At 32.5% G+C, this 15,802-nt stretch overlaps 1 protein-coding gene and 1 pseudogene across 2 annotated transcripts; both read left to right on the top strand.

The window, feature by feature from the left end:
* The first annotated feature begins 744 nt into the window (after nucleotides 1-744).
* LOC114272314 (6-phosphogluconate dehydrogenase, decarboxylating 1, chloroplastic pseudogene) lies at nucleotides 745-5,074 on the top strand (annotated as a pseudogene).
* A 3,025-nt stretch (nucleotides 5,075-8,099) lies between these two features.
* On the top strand, nucleotides 8,100-11,510 carry LOC145803353 (glyceraldehyde-3-phosphate dehydrogenase, cytosolic-like). Of its 2 annotated transcripts, XM_082896621.1 has the most exons (4): nucleotides 8,100-9,862; nucleotides 9,959-10,058; nucleotides 10,720-10,863; nucleotides 11,022-11,510. In XM_082896621.1, exons 1-3 carry the CDS (start codon nucleotides 9,777-9,779, stop codon nucleotides 10,822-10,824), a joined length of 291 nt encoding a protein of 96 aa, XP_082752747.1. In that variant the 5' UTR covers nucleotides 8,100-9,776; the 3' UTR covers nucleotides 10,825-10,863; nucleotides 11,022-11,510. The 2 variants fall into 2 exon arrangements, with proteins under 2 accessions (XP_082752747.1, XP_082752746.1); XM_082896620.1 differs by lacking the exon at nucleotides 11,022-11,510 and having other exon boundaries at nucleotides 10,720-11,003.
* The last annotated feature ends 4,292 nt before the right edge of the window (nucleotides 11,511-15,802 follow it).

The following is a 15,802-nucleotide window of genomic DNA, read 5'->3' as shown; positions in this document are numbered from 1 at the left end:
TGAAAAAGCTACTTCACAGCTTATTTAACAAACACTACTCAGCAACTTAAATCTATAATCCAACAGTTATACCAAACAGATTAACAGCTTCTGATTAAAGTCATAATCTATAATCTGTTAAGCTATAATCTATAATCTGTTTTAACAGTTACATCAAACAGCACCTTCATCCTTCATAAGTAGAGAGAGTACGCAATTGGAGCGGTTGAGAGCTTTTCTCTCTAAACTTTTCTCTTCTTAGGCTTTCAAGAGTGCAACGGCCATCAGGGTGGGAGAGGGGCTTGCGGCGGCCTCTAGCCTCGCGTCTTCTCCTCCTACCCCTCTTTTCTTCTTCCCTTTCCTTGCTTTGGTCTAGGGGTTGGCGCGGGTCGGTTGCAGCCATGGAACCTCTAATCCGCCATCCGTTCGCCAAATTGGTGGATTGGAGAAAATCAATCCGCATCTGTTCGCCAATCCGGCAGATGTGGATTGAGCGGATTGGCTGTTTGGCGGATGGATGCGAATCGGTTTGGCGGTTTAAAATTTTATAAATTTTTAACATAATTCAACTTGTGCACTTCCTCAAAAAAAAAAAAATATTACAATCACTTCATGCCTCATCCAAAGTAAGAAAGTTTGAAACTTTAGAATATTACAATCATTGCATGCCTCATGCACATACTACAATCATAGCATGACTCATCCACATAAAGTATTACAATTTGTGGTTCTTAAAATATAAAAATAATTCAAACCACCAAAACCATGAACAGAGTAGTAGTGGAGATTGTATGTCTTTGTATTGTCACATTTATATTTGTTTTTGAAAACAAAAACCAACCAGCATATATCATATTTTCTATTTATTATTTTTAGAAATAGATTTAAAAACTAAAAAATATAGATAAATAATACGTTTATTTTTTTCAATTGAAAAAAGATATTCAGGTTGAAAACTTTTTTTCAACAGAATATTTAAACTCTTTTTTAATTGAAAATATAAACAGAATATTTAAACAAACTGAAAACACAAAGGCTTATAAATTACTGGGGGTGCTCGCGGTTTGGCGGTTCGATTGTAGCCAAAGGAATCTCAAATTCGCCATCTGTCCGCCAGATTGGCGGATTGGAGAAAATCAATCCGCAATCGTCTGCTCGTTATCACGCATCCGTCCAAAATGCGGCGGATCGGTTCAGTTCGGTCGGTTTTGGCGGATCGGTATATCTGCTGCTCACCCCTACTTTGGTCCAATAACTTGGAAATTTTGGATTTCCATTTTTTCTCTCCTCGGTGAAGTGTTTGTTTTCCTTTGCCTCAACTTCGGCCATGGTTTTCGTCAAATCCGCCCCTTCCCTTCCGTCCTGCCTCCACCTGGCATTGTCCATCATCGCTAGATTTGTCGCCGTTCATTATCCTATCTACCGCCTTCTCTTGGCCTGCTGGACACCGCCTTCCTTCCCCTGCTCTGCCACCTTATTCCCTGCCAAATTTGCTTGTCGTTGCTAAAGTTTTGGTTTTGTGGGTCTGTTTGCCTTTGTTTTCCTAGCTTGCCTTGCTTTAGGTTTGCCTTGCTGTTTTGTTGCTTTATTTTATGGTTTGTTTGTAGATTTACTTTTCTGTTTTCTGGTTGCCTATATTTTGTAGGTTTTCGTATTGTTTTGTTTGTTGGTGAGTCCATTCGGTGGTGATGTTAAACTTACCCTCTATCTGGTGGGGGTCTATAAATTCTTCCAAAACCTAGCTCTGAACATCGCCGACAAAGGGTTCCCAATCTCTGTCTACAACCGCACCACCTCCAAAGTGGACGAAACCCTGGATCATGCCTACCGCGAAGGCGACCTCCCTCTCACCGGCCACTACACCCCTCGCAACTTCGTCCTATCTCTCCAAAAACCCCGTTCCATCATCATCCTCGTCAAGGCCGGCTCTCCCGTCGACCAAACCATCTCCGCCCTCTTCTCCCACATGGACCCCGGCGACACCATCATCGATGGCGGCAACAAATGGTACCAAAACACCGAACGCCGCATCGGCCAAGTCTCCGATCAAGGCCTCCTCTATCTCGGCATGGGCGTCTCTGGAGGTGAAGAGGGTGCTCGATATGGTCCTTCTTTGATGCCTGGTGGCTCCTATCAAGCGTATCTCAATATTGAAGATATTGTGAGGAAAGTTGCCGCTCAAGTTGAGGATGGTCCTTGTGTGACCTATATTGGGGAAGGAGGGTCTGGGAATTTCGTGAAGATGGTTCATAATGGAATTGAGTATGGTGATATGCAGTTGATTTCGGAGGCTTATGACGTGTTGAAGAGTGTTGGGGGTTTGTCGAATGATGAATTGGGAGAGATTTTTAGGGAGTGGAATTGAGGGGAGCTTGAGAGTTTTTTGATTGAAATTACGGCTGATATATTCATGGTGAAGGATGAGTATGGAGATGGGGAATTGGTGGATAAGATTTTGGATAAGACTGGGATAAAGGGGACCGGGAAATGGACTGTCCAGCAGGCCGCGGAGCTTTCGATAGCTGCTCCCATGATTGCAGCCTCGTTGGATTGTCGGTATTTGAGCGGGTTGAAGAAAGAGCGAGAGGTGGCCGCGGAGGTGTTGAGGGAAGCGGGTTTGAAGGAGGAGGTTGGGGCAGTGAGGAGTGGGATTGATAAGAAGAGGTTGATTGATGATGTGAGGCAGGCTTTGTATGCTTCCAAGATTTGTAGGTATGCTCAAGGGATGAACTTGTTGAGAGCAAAGAGTGTAATTCACCAGCATGTTTTGGGATGCTTGATTTATCAAGAGTATCAAGAAAAAATACGATATAATACTCTAATAATTTTTCACCAAAGATTGGGGAAAATATGTTTTGCAAGTGGCAAACGGATGTGGTGTACCATTTCATTCATTTATTGTTTGAAAAAAATATTTTATGTAATGGATATGTTATATGGAAGAATTAATGTGATTTACTTTTTCATTTATTAACTGTCATGTGATAAAAATGAAAATGAAAATGAAATTGAAAATTGAAAAGCCACTTTATGTTCAGCCCAGAGTATTGAGTTACATTAAAATTTGGGTAAATTACACAAATCTCCATTGAGATTTAGCGAAAGTAAAATAATTTTATAGTTTTGAAATAATTATATTAATATTCTTTTTAGTAAAGGTAAATAAAGAGATTGAAATTAACGCAAATTGTGTGAAAACAAAAAGATAAATAAAGTAAATTATACATTTCAATATGAAAAAGATGACAGGGTCATTTTTTAATCTATATGATTAACGAATTATTAATAAAAACAAAAGTTAAGTATTATTTGAATTAAAAAACTTTAAGAGAATTCAATATAATTACATCAAATTTATAAGACTTATTGTATTTTTTTCTAAATTTTAGAAAAAATTAGGCTCAATTCGGTAAGTTGCTATTTTTTCAAAAAAAAAAAAAAAAAAAAAAATTCAATTCAATTCATACAAGAAATTCAAAGATCCATTCTCATTCATACTATTTACATATTTTTTTCGTAAAAGAATAATTCTATGTACCCCACCTTAACTACCCTGAATTTACCGTGAAAGAAATTGTGTGGTTAGGATTAAATTTGTATAGTGTGAGATTTATGTGTATAATAAATTCAAACTACAAGATGATAGTTCTGAATAATTTTTTGATAGTTAAGTCTAAATTTATAATATTATTTTTCGTAAAAAATCAAAAAAATACTTCAAAACATATTAATTTAATTTTCACTTAAAATTTATTTATTTATTTTTAAATTCTATATAAATTCATAAATGTCTAAAACTTTGACTCCACATTGGTTGATCATGTGAAGAATACTGGGTACTCATCCCAAGGGGCAAAAAGGCATATTCCTAGGGCAATATTTTACTTTTTTTTCACCACTTTTTCCCCTAAAAAAAAAAATTATGCCACAGAGTGGACGCTTATCTATATAATAAGGCAAGAGATTTTTTAAAAAAGTCTTAAAATGTATGTGAGATACATTTTGATTCAATGGTCTAAATTGTCTCATCTCAACTTCAATGGTTGAGATGTCTTTATTTCCCTCTCTCTCTATCAATGGTTGATGAGGAAGAGGCTTTATTTCCCTCTTTGAGCATCAACGACATCAAGATGTGATGGTCAGAGAATCTCTCTCTCTCTCTCTCCTTTCCATCACAGGTACTCATCTCATCTCTCTCTCTCATTTCAATTTTTGAACTCTCTCTCTCTCTACCTGTATTGGAGCCCATCTCGATCATCGACCATCGCGACGCCGACGAGCACCGACCACCGACCACCTCTCCTCTGTGTGTCATCCTCTCTCGACGACACCACCGACCACCTCCTCTCCTCTCACCGTCCTCTTTCGTCTCTCTCCCCTAGCAAGGTAAACTAGAACTTCCAACTTGAATTTATGACATTTTTTGTGGGTTTGGTTGTAAAGTTGCAATTCATAACATTCTTTTGCTTGAATCTGAATTTTTTGTGGGTTTGTAAAGTTGAATCTGGATATTTTTGATATGTGGGTGTTTGGTTGCGTTGATTTTGAAATGAGTTTTGAATCTGGATATTTTGTATCTGTAATCAGTTGAATTCCATACCCATCCCAATACAGTTCTTGCTGGATTTTTCTTTAATTTTGTAGCTGTAATCATTAAGGTTTTTTGAAATCACCTGCCAATAAGGTTTCCAAGTTCTTCAACTTCTAACCCTTTTGATTCTGACATATAAACCCAGTTTATACACTCTATATTTTGAAATAAGATTTAAGTAAGATGGGTGCCAACCCTTAAACCCAATAATCTGGATATTGGATATTGGGTGCCAACACTTTTGAATCTGGATATTTTCATTTTAAAAAAGTTTTGGGTCTGAAATGGGTTTCACTTGATATATATATGCATGTATAGTCCAGTGTATAAAATTGATGAAGGGTTGGAGATGTTCTTAGTAAAATGTTTAAGACTCTAAAATTGTCCTCGAATTGATTGATTTTTTTTTATCTTTTTCTCTGCACATATGCTTCATATGATTTCTATTTTTTTTTATTTCCTTTTTAAGTATTTTTTCCGTTTGATTTTTGCTTTTAGGAGTGATTGTTTTGATCATTGTCGCTGTTAATCTACATATTCAATATCTGCTTATGATTATGGTTGTGCTATTTGATTTTAGCTTTGAAATTAAAAAATTCTAATTTATTGGAAGGCACAGATTTTTTATTTTGATTTTTTTAATTTTTGTAATTATGTAATTACATATTTTAATTTTAATTTATTGGAAGGCAAAAATTGTAATTACATATTTTAATTTTTGTAAGATATTAACCTTTATTTTTTAAATATGCATCAATTAGAAGTTTAATGACTCGAAAATAAAAATTGAAAATAATATATGATTGAGAAAATATGAAATAATAATTTTTTATACATATTGAAAAATCTAGAAATCCCCTAGATGTTGATTTGTGATTATGTATCAATTTTAAGCAGAATATAACAATCCCAATCAAACAATCAAGACAAAGAGACACAACGATTTAACGTGGAAAAAACCACAATTGGACACCTCCAACTGTGATAAAAAAACCACGGACAACAGCCACAAGAACAATCCACTAAGAAGATTTAAAGGAATTACACAGGTATACTCTCAATTACCTAGCGAATCCACAACGCCTAATTGAACCAACCTCTATGTGCCTCTTCCAACCCCATCTTCACCACGGAATTGTCTTTCTGATGAGCCACTCCGGATTCCACCAAAGCTTCAGGCTCGAATTCTTCAGAATCCACAACTGAAGAATAACTCTCTCTTTTGTGTATAACAAACAAACCTTTGATGTACTCTCTTTAAATCATGAGTTGAAGACTCAATAAAAACATCAAAGAAAACAAACAAAATATCCCCAGATATAAACTTTAAGAACCAAAAAGAAGATCTGGAGGACTTCAATCAATCCCTTAGTTTTGGGAGAAAACCAAGTATTTATAGAGAACCAAAAGTAATCCAAGATTGGGAAGAAAACAAACTTCTTGAGAAATCCGGATTCTGAGGTTCGCTCGAGCGAAGCTTTTCTGGCTCGAGCGAGCAGTGTATTTTTCATGATTTCTACTAGTGCCTTGGCTCGAGCGACGGATCCTTGGCTCGAGCGAGGAATACACTCTTTCAGGTTTTTGTATGGACGCAATCCTTGGCTTGAGCGCGCATTCCTTGGCTCGAGCGAGACCTAGCTCGAGGGAGAACTCCTTGGCTCGAGCGAGCAACGACGGACATGCAATTTTGAATGCAATTTTGCATTTTGCTTCGGCCGCGAGCTGACCGGGCAGCTCGACCCCCGTAATAATCAGCGAAGTGGCAATCTTGAAAGCATTAACATCACAAACTTCTCTGCATGGTTTGATTCGGGTTTGGATTCGCATCTAATAAACTCATAGCCTCACTGAAATAAAAGTGCGAAAATAAATACATCTGAAAGGAGTTTTGTCAAACGGGGTTGCCAAGAATAAAAACCTAACACATATGAATAATTAAGTAATGTAAATTGTGGGAAAAAAATAAATCCATTTATTTCAACTTAAAAAAAATCAAATAATAAATACATTACTTAAAATAATAAATTTTACGTTGTTTATATAGTGTGGAATAAGTCTTATATTAGATTATTAGAATTTTGATTTAAAGCTAAGGATTGAGAGCAATTCTTCCAACGGAGGGAACATACCCAGATCTAAGAGCTTTTAATTGGGCAGTGTCTATGGCGTTGGTTCTTATTCCCACATCTAAGAGCTTTATTTATTAATTTAATTTAATTATTATTATTATTATTATTATGAATTAATTTGATTTGTGTTGATTTATTATGGAATGGCTGAATAATTATTGCAAAAAGGGAGTTTCACCATCAACTGCAAAAGTTCATTTCAACCAAAAACTTTCAGTTTTAATAACCATTTGATAGGCTAGCTATTAAATTGTGTAATCATCAGGTTAGATGTGGAAATACTAATCATCAATGTAAAAGGTTTACATCTTGAAATAATAGTTATAAACTCTCTAGGTTAGATACATGTAAGACAGGTGTATTTTGCTATGAAATGGTGGCAAACAAGGCTTGCGTAGGGCTCTGTTTTGTTTAATTTCTGTTTGGTTGGCAAAGAAAGGCTTTGTATTCATACTTTTCTTAACCTAAGGATGGTTTGAATCAATAAAAATTGTGGATCTTGAATAAAAGTTGCATTCATCTTTGCTGGAATTCGGTTTTTAAATTCTTAAAAATCTAATCTGTGTTTTCAAGACACACTTTTGAGCTGTCATTTGTCATATTTAGTAGGGCATTCATGGTTCTTTATTTTTGCCATAGGAAGTTACTGTGAAATGGGAGTTTGGGTAATGTGGTGATGTAATTATGGTAATCTTGCTTGCATTTTAAGGTGTATTATTATTGGAAATGAATTCTGCATGTCATGGGGTTTGGGATGCTTATCGATGTACGCATAAAGATTGTTGGAAATGAATTCTTGAATTTCTATGCTCTGAAACACTTTTATCGATGTACACATAAAGATTACCTTCCTTTTTGGGATGCTTGAAACACTTTTGATCATCACATGTATTTCTTTCCCCTGATGATTCATATTTCTCTGATAAATCAGCCAATCTAGATTGTTGATAACTTGGCAGGCACAGACCTTGAAATGTCATAATGTTTCATCAAGAAACACAACATACTGGATGATAATATCATTTTAGGATCTAATTACGAAACACCTGAAAGGATATCTAACTAACATAATTGTTTTTTTTATAGCATTAATATCTATCTATTCTTATAAAAATGTTTTCTTTTTATTGGGATTGGATCATTGAGAACACTAAATGCAATTCTATACTCTTTTTTCATTGTCATCTTCAATGTTCTGTAAGAAGTTTATGAGTGTGATATACTTGATTTTTTTCCCATGCAGCAATGCTTGAAGTATCGAAAACCAAGGCTTTTTGTGAGTTCTTTACCTTTGTTTATCTCATTGAACTGTACTTATAAATTGGCACATACTATGAAATTACTTTCACCAAGAACAAGTTTTCTATTTTATGTGTAATTACTTTCACTAAGAGCTGTACTATATAAATTGGCAATCAGGTTTGGTTTTTGGTTTAGTAATGAAATTTTATGCTTACATACACTACTTTCTAAATTTCTTTAGTTTATATCAAGTAAAGCTTTTGGTGAAACATCATGAATAAGTATTTCCACATCTAACCTAGAGAGTTTATAACTATTATTTCAAGATGTATTCCTTTTACATTGATGATTAGTATTTCCACATCTAACCTGATGATTACACAATTTAATAGCTAGCCTATCAAATGGTTATTAAAACTGAAAGTTTTTGGTTGAAATGAACTTTTGTAGTTGACGGTGAAACTCCATTTCATCAAATTTAAATCAAATCAAGGGATTTGTAAAAAAATTTCACCAAATATTCAACAGTCATAGTTTTAATGAAATTTCAAAAAGATAAGTATTGGATATGCGTTTCTTTCATTAAAAATGGTTAAAACAGATCTTTAGGATAGGTTTGGATTTTTTTAGAAAGATTTGATGAAATAAAAGAGAGTATGGTTTGAGTGTTCCATATTAGATCAAGCTTTTAACCAAAATTTCTCTAAAATTTGATGAAAAAAAGAGACTAGGGTTGGAGATGCTCTTAGTATAGTGATCCTGCTCTTATTTGTATCTCAGTTAACCAAAATTTCTCTAAAATTTCATGAAAAAAAGAGACTAGGGTTGGAGATGCTCTTAGTATAGAGATTAGTATTTTCACATCTAACCTGATGATTACACAATTTATTTTTCTTTCTACAATCTTTGTTGGAGCTGAGTACGAGAAGATTTGGCAATATCAGGTATTTATCAGGTTACGGCTTCATGAGTTTTGCCTATTATCATTAATTGTTTTGTTTTTGGTTCTTTTGTTGATGAATTTTCAGTGTGTTGAAATTTTAGAATTGTAATGGATGATTTTCAAGAGTATTAGGTGTTCATTACAATTTTTACTTAATCTATTCAGCTACTCTTGGGATACTCTTGGGATGATTGGGATGATTAGGTGTTCATGATACTTAATAGAATTGTAATACTCTTGGGATTTCAAGAGTATTAGGTGTTCATGATTTTCAATATTATTTTCAACATTACAATTTTGAAAATACTCTTGGGATTAGGTGTTCATCAATCATCCATTACAATTTTTTTTTCAACATTCTTTCATCTGTTCCTCTGTTTTTTTGGGGTTCTAATTTTTAAGTTGTTGCTTACAACTTTGCCTTTTTGTTATTGTTTTATTGGGTGTTTTTAGATTTTACATTGTGTTCTCTCCTTGCAATATCTGTTCCATAAATGCAAAATTTCTGTTTGGTAATAGTACTTTTATTTTTTGAAAGAGTTAATTACTCAAACCGAATATGTGTTTCCAACGTGGCAGTAATTCAGGTAGTCTATAGTTTATTTAGAATTCTTGGGGTTTGTTTAGAATTTCATGGGGCATTCTTCAATTTTTTTTTTTGAAAAGTTGTATTTGTTGAATCGAATTGAAGCAGGATTGTATAATTTTCCGGTTTGTATTTGTGAATGTGCGATTTCTGGGTTTTTGACTGTTTATTCAATGTTTTGAGAGATGTGAGGTTTGTGAGATTTTGTTGGTTTATTATTGAGTCTTTGTTTTTTGGGTTTGAAACTAATCATTGTGAATCTGTGATGTGTTGTGAAGACATACATGTTCAAGTACGACAGTGTTCATGGACAATGGAAGCATCATGATGTCAAGGTCAAGGACTCAAAAACACATTCTTTTTGGCGAGAAACAAGTCGTTTTCGGAGTCAGGTAATTATGCCCTTTATTCTCTCAATTCCGTTGCAATTTTTTTGAATCAGAGTATATTTAAATGAAAAGTTTTAATTTTTTTTTGTGTATTTTTAGGAACCCTGATGAAATTCCATGGGGCGAAACCGGAGCCGATTTCGTTTTGGAGTCTACTGAAGTTTTCACTGATAAGGAAAAGGCTGCTGCCCACTTGAAGGTTTGATTTAATTTCCTATTTGTTTTTTTAAATATTTTTTTGTTCTGATAGAAATGTTTTTTGATATGTATAATTGGGTTGATTTAGTTGTCTGCATCATTGATCTGTGATCAAAGTTTGAATCGAATATAACACTATTGTCTCTGTCATTGTTGTTGATTTTTATGCATCGGTTAGATTTTATAAATGTGTTGATTTTGTTGTCTGCATTCAAAGATCAGTGATCAAAGTTTGAATTGAATATAACACTATTCTCTATCATTGTTATCGGGTTGATTTAGTTGTCTGCGTACAATGATCATTGAAGTTTGAGTTGAATGTAACACTATCTCTATCATCGTTGTTGATTTTTGTACATCTTGCTTAGTCAGGTTGAAGTTTGAGTTTGCTTTGAAATCCTTGACTTGGGTTCATTTCTGTTTATCATCATTTCTGGTTTCATCTTTGGGATTCTTTATAAATCTGCTGATCAACATTTGAGTCTTAGATCACAGTTTTTGAGTCTTTCTCATTACTCAAATTTTAAAATCACTAAATGATTCGCCTAATGATCATTGTTCGAGTTATTTTTGAAAACAGGTTCAAGAACCAAACATGCTGTCAAGAACCAAACAGTTATTTTTAAAATCACTAAATGATTCCCAGATGATCCTCTTCACAGGTTCAAGAACCAAACATGCTGTCAAAAATTGCTTCAGTTGACCGGAATGGCCTTCCGAGTTCCAACTGTGGATGTTTCAGTTGTGGACCTCACTGCGAGGCTTGAGAAGGCAGCTACATACCAGCAAATCAAAGATGCTATCAAGTGAGTATTCAGATTTCCTTCATTCCTTCAAATTCACCTCATTATGCAGTATATTACATTGGCAAATTGAGATTTGCATAATTGTATCAAATTTCTTTGGCTGCCAACTCTTGATTAGCATGTGACGAGGTCTTTTATTCTTTCTTGCTTAATTTCAGGGAGAAATCTGAGGGCAAACTCAAGGGTATTTTGGGGTTCACCGAAGACGATGTGGTCTCCACTGACTTCATAGGGGACAGCAGGTAGATTGTTATACTATTTACCCTCTTAATACTCTAGCTGATTGTGTTACTTAACAGTTAAATGCAGTAAATTTGAAATATAAAACAAAAAACAAAAAATATGTAGGTCAACTGGGCTTCTGTTTTCATTGGAAGAAGATGACAAATGGGCTTATGTTCCTTTCTTGGGTGGAATCTTACTTAAACCTTTATTAGTCAACTGCAAGTGCCATTTCACACCCACTTTGCTTCCTTTATTGCATTTTCTTTTTGTTAATAGTAAAACCAATACAGACCAGTGCAATGTAGGAATGGCAACAAAACATGTAGGTCCTCTGCTTTTAATTTTACTAAAGTATTTGCACTTGGGTCTTTTTATAATCCACAATAGGCCAGTGTATTGAGTTTTCTATTTGTACTTGAGTACCGACATTATGTTTTGTTCCTTTCTTGACTTGGGTTCATTTCTTCCAATTATGAAAACTTTAGTTAGGCCTGTTTCTGTTTTCATTTATGTCACATTAATTTAAACTTTAGTTAGGGAAATTATCCAGTTTTATGTCACATTTCTGGGTATTTTTCTAAAAATGAAAAACAGATGACAGAAAATGAAAACATTCGAGTATTCATATGTATATATAATCATAATTATTAAAATTATGGCCATTTTTAGAATTTTTCATTGTCTTCGCTTTTCAAAAAAACTAAAAACAGAAACACAACTAAACGGCTAGGAAAATTATTTGTTCTGTCACATATCGGGGTCATATACTATCCCAAAAAAATTTATAGCAAAGAAGAAAATATATACCTTTTCCCCAGATCTCATGTCGATTTTATCTTTAAATAGTGTTGGGAGTAAATTTAAATTTAAATAGTGTTGGGAATAAATTTAAATTTAAATAGTGTTGGGGTTAAATTTAAATTTAAATAGTGTTGGGATTAAATTTAAATTTAAATAGTGTTGGGATTAAATCTAAATGTAAATAGTGTTGGGATTAAATTTAAATAGTGTTGGGAATAAATTTAAATTTAAATAGTGTTGGGATTAAATTTAAATTTAAATAGTGTTGGGATTAAAAAATAAATTTAAATTTAAATAGTGTTGGGGTTAAATTTAAATTTAAATTTAAATAGTTTTGGGATTAAATAGTGTTGGGATTAAATTTATAATAAATTTAAATAGTATTGGGATTAAATAGTGTTGGGATTAAATTTAATTTTATCAAATTAAAAAATAAATTTAAATAGTGTTGGGATTAAAAAATAAATTTAAATAGTGTTGGGATTAAATTTTATATTAAATTTGTAATTTTATCAAATTAAAAAATAAATTTAAATAGTGTTGGGATTACTTGAAGAACCGACCTGATCAGCAGAATACAATGGAGGTGGTTTCGACCACTCGGCTGTGGTTAAGATTGATGAAATTAATTCTTATCTCGGATAGATATTGAATTTAATATATAAAAAACCATATAATCGACTCAATCAACTTATTCATAGGCGTACAACTTGAAACATGTGTGTTTATTTTCTAAATTAATAACTTGAATTCAGCTTTAAACAATTGTCGCTAAAGGGTTTTAAACAATTGTCGTAGAGTATAGTCTGTTAAATATATTTTTAGAACTGCATTTTAATCTTAATATTATTTACACCGTACCTTTAGGCACGGGCATACACTAGTAATTATATAAAGAAAGAAAGAAAAAGTTTGATTTTCTTGGATCCGGGGGTACTGTTGTGCCCAACTCACAGCAGTTGAGACGACGTCGTTTCGGCTCTGAATAAAAAAAAAAAAAAAAAAAATTGAAACGACTGCTCAGAGGGTTTGAACCCAGGCAACCTTGGGGTGCAAAACACGCTTTAACCACTGTCCTACTCAAACATCCTATGAATAATATGGACCTCTATTATATTTATATCAATCTTTATTCGAACATAAAAAAAAAATTATAGCCTGCTATTTTTACAATCTGTGTTCCAACATAATTTTTTTTTTACAACCTGCTAGTATTACAATTTGTATTCCAACATAAAAAAAAAAAAATTTACAACTTGCTAGTATTACAATCTGTATTCCATCATAAAAAGAAATTTACAATCTATTATTATTACAATCTGTATTCCAGCATAAAAAAAAAAAGTTACAATTAGCTACAGTCACCATAAAGCTTATAAAATAAAATAAAAAATCATTTCCATCTTCAAAAAAAAAAATTCCAATCTACACAATAACAGTGGTGGCTTCTCCTTAAATAAACCTTGAATCCATATCAAACACAAATAAAATAAAACACAATAACAATTGTTTCTCCTTAAATAAACATTGAATCCATATCCAATATGCACAATTTGATGCTCTATTTATCAAACACAAATAAAATAAAACACAATAACAATGGTGGCTTCTCCTTAAATAAACCTTGAATCTATTTCAATTTAATTCTCAAAAATAAAGCAAAAGGGTGGCCCACTAGATAAATGTTTACATTTCAATTTTGCGGGGGTGGTTCCGAATGACTAAAAACATCAAACAAACTATGCTCTGCTACCATAGGACTGTACTCTGCTAGATCAAATCCTAATCCCTGCCAAAAAAAAAAAAAGAAAAAAAGAAAAAAGACCCAAACCCTTCCTGCTCACAGACTCTGATTTTTTTGCTTCAATCGTTTTTTTGTATTTTACTTATAACAGGATGTAAATTTTTTTTGTTCGAATAAAGATTGATATAAATATAATATAAGTTCATAAAATTTACAAGGTGTTTGAGTAGCACAGTGGTTAAGGCGTGTTTTGCACCATAGGGTTGCCTGGTTCAAACCCTCTGAGTAGCCATTTCAAATAATTTTTTTTTTATTTAGAGTCGAAACGACGTCGTTTCAACTCTGCTGTGAGTTGGGCGCAGCAGTACCCCTGAATCTGATTTTCTTTGGCATGATTTTGTTTTTTGTACATCGGAAATAATTGGCATGATTGATACAATAATAGTACTGCAACAAAGAAAGTCTGTTCCATCAGCCAGCTCAAAATGTTAAATTCCAAAAAGTTCTACAACTTTATAAATATTTATATATATTTTTACACAATATTTTATACTAATAATTGTTGACTTGTTTTTAACATTTTGATTTGCTAGATATGTGTAGCGGCCAATTAAGAAGAAAAAAAGCAAGTTAACCACTTCACCATTAGGAAGAAGAAGACAAAAATGAAAAATAAAAGTAAAAAGGTGGGAGCCAATAAATCATGAGTTCATGGTACTAGGTAGGAGCCAAGTTAACCCCTTTGAGATTGGGTTTTTTTTTTTTTTTTTTTCAGTAGTTTTTGTTAGAAAAATTTGGTTTAATTTTTGTTTATAGTTTAGATGACAGAAAAAACTTTACAAAAATTAAATAAATTGATGATCTTAAAGCTAGGAAATGGTGGTTTTAATTTCTATTATTTAATTATCACATTTTGAATACCAAATAGACTTGTTAAGAGAGAGTATTGTTATACACACCTTATTAAATGATACATAATTTATGTACTTATGTACTTACATTTTCAATTAATATGGTTGAGTTGTAACCAAAAATGTTACGAAAGTCTAAAAATTAAGACTATTTTGATTGATAATTAAACATTATAAACTCATACAATCAAAATTAATTTGGTTAATAAACAAAAAGATCGCAATGTTTGATTAAAATTAATTTGATACATAACTAACAAAATTTCATAATTATATTTCATATCTTATTCAAAAGTTTAAACTATCAAAAGGTGTCATATATTTTGTCATTTTGATTAAATTAAGAAAAACATTTTAAAAGTCTTATCTTCTTTATTTATTTATTTAGATTCATAACACATTTCACGTGACAAATATCACGTGACATTATTTATATGGTATTTTCGATAAATAAAAATTCACAAAATAGATGTTGTTGTTTATGAATCAAAATATTTTATTTAAAACCAGATAATAACTACTCTTTTGTAGAACAACGGTTAAGACGTGGTGTCGCTCCACAAGGACTAATTGAGTTGCGTTGATTAAAAAAAAATCATTAAAGTAATTTAATGAGTTTGATTTTGAAAACAATAAAACTAAAATGAATTAAGATAATAAAACATAAAAGAAATAAAATAAAATAAGAAATTTCTCAGGTTTCGAATCAACCACTAACCTTGTATTAGTTTTCAAAAATCATTAATTTGGATAATATGATGTATCTTGATCAGAAATATATTATTAAGAGGATTTGAATATTAAAATCCAAAAACATGAATCATTTTCAGTTAATGCCGATTGCTACCACTAAACTACACTAAGTTACGATTGATGCACGATCCATCTTACTAAGTATGACTCGTCTAATAATTTTAATACATAACAATAAAAATAATTGCATAATATGATTTGAATAAAACATTTATTACACAAAAGATCTAAAAGTTAAATAATACGTTCAAATCAAATTAAAAACAAAAACACTAAATACAATAAAACCTCTAATTACTTGGTCAGGGTACCCTAAGAAGAAAATATTTTAAGTTCACATAATTATAGATACACAACTCTAACATATGAAAAAGACTCTGATTTTTATCAGTCTCTGCTACTCTTGGCTAGAACTCTCTCCTGAGCTCTGCTCTCCTCTATCTTTAGAGCATCTCCAACCTCCTCTATAACTTCATACTTCATATTTGAAGGATTTGCTTCTATA

Source organism: Camellia sinensis, chromosome 11, assembly GCF_055761805.1.
Source record: "Camellia sinensis isolate YWXY chromosome 11, ASM5576180v1, whole genome shotgun sequence".
Lineage (NCBI taxonomy): Eukaryota > Viridiplantae > Streptophyta > Magnoliopsida > Ericales > Theaceae > Camellia > Camellia sinensis.
Note: the sequence above shows the minus strand (reverse complement) of the source record. Positions and strands in the feature narration are given on the sequence as shown.

Coding starts and splice junctions, on each gene's coding strand:
- LOC145803353 (XM_082896621.1), top strand. CDS start 9,777: ATGGACAATGGAAGCATCATGATGTCAAGGTCAAGGACTCAAAAACAC. Junction 9,863..9,958: donor CAAGTCGTTTTCGGAGTCAG/GTAATTATGCCC, acceptor GTGTATTTTTAG/GAACCCTGATGAAATTCCAT. Junction 10,059..10,719: donor AGGCTGCTGCCCACTTGAAG/GTTTGATTTAAT, acceptor TCCTCTTCACAG/GTTCAAGAACCAAACATGCT.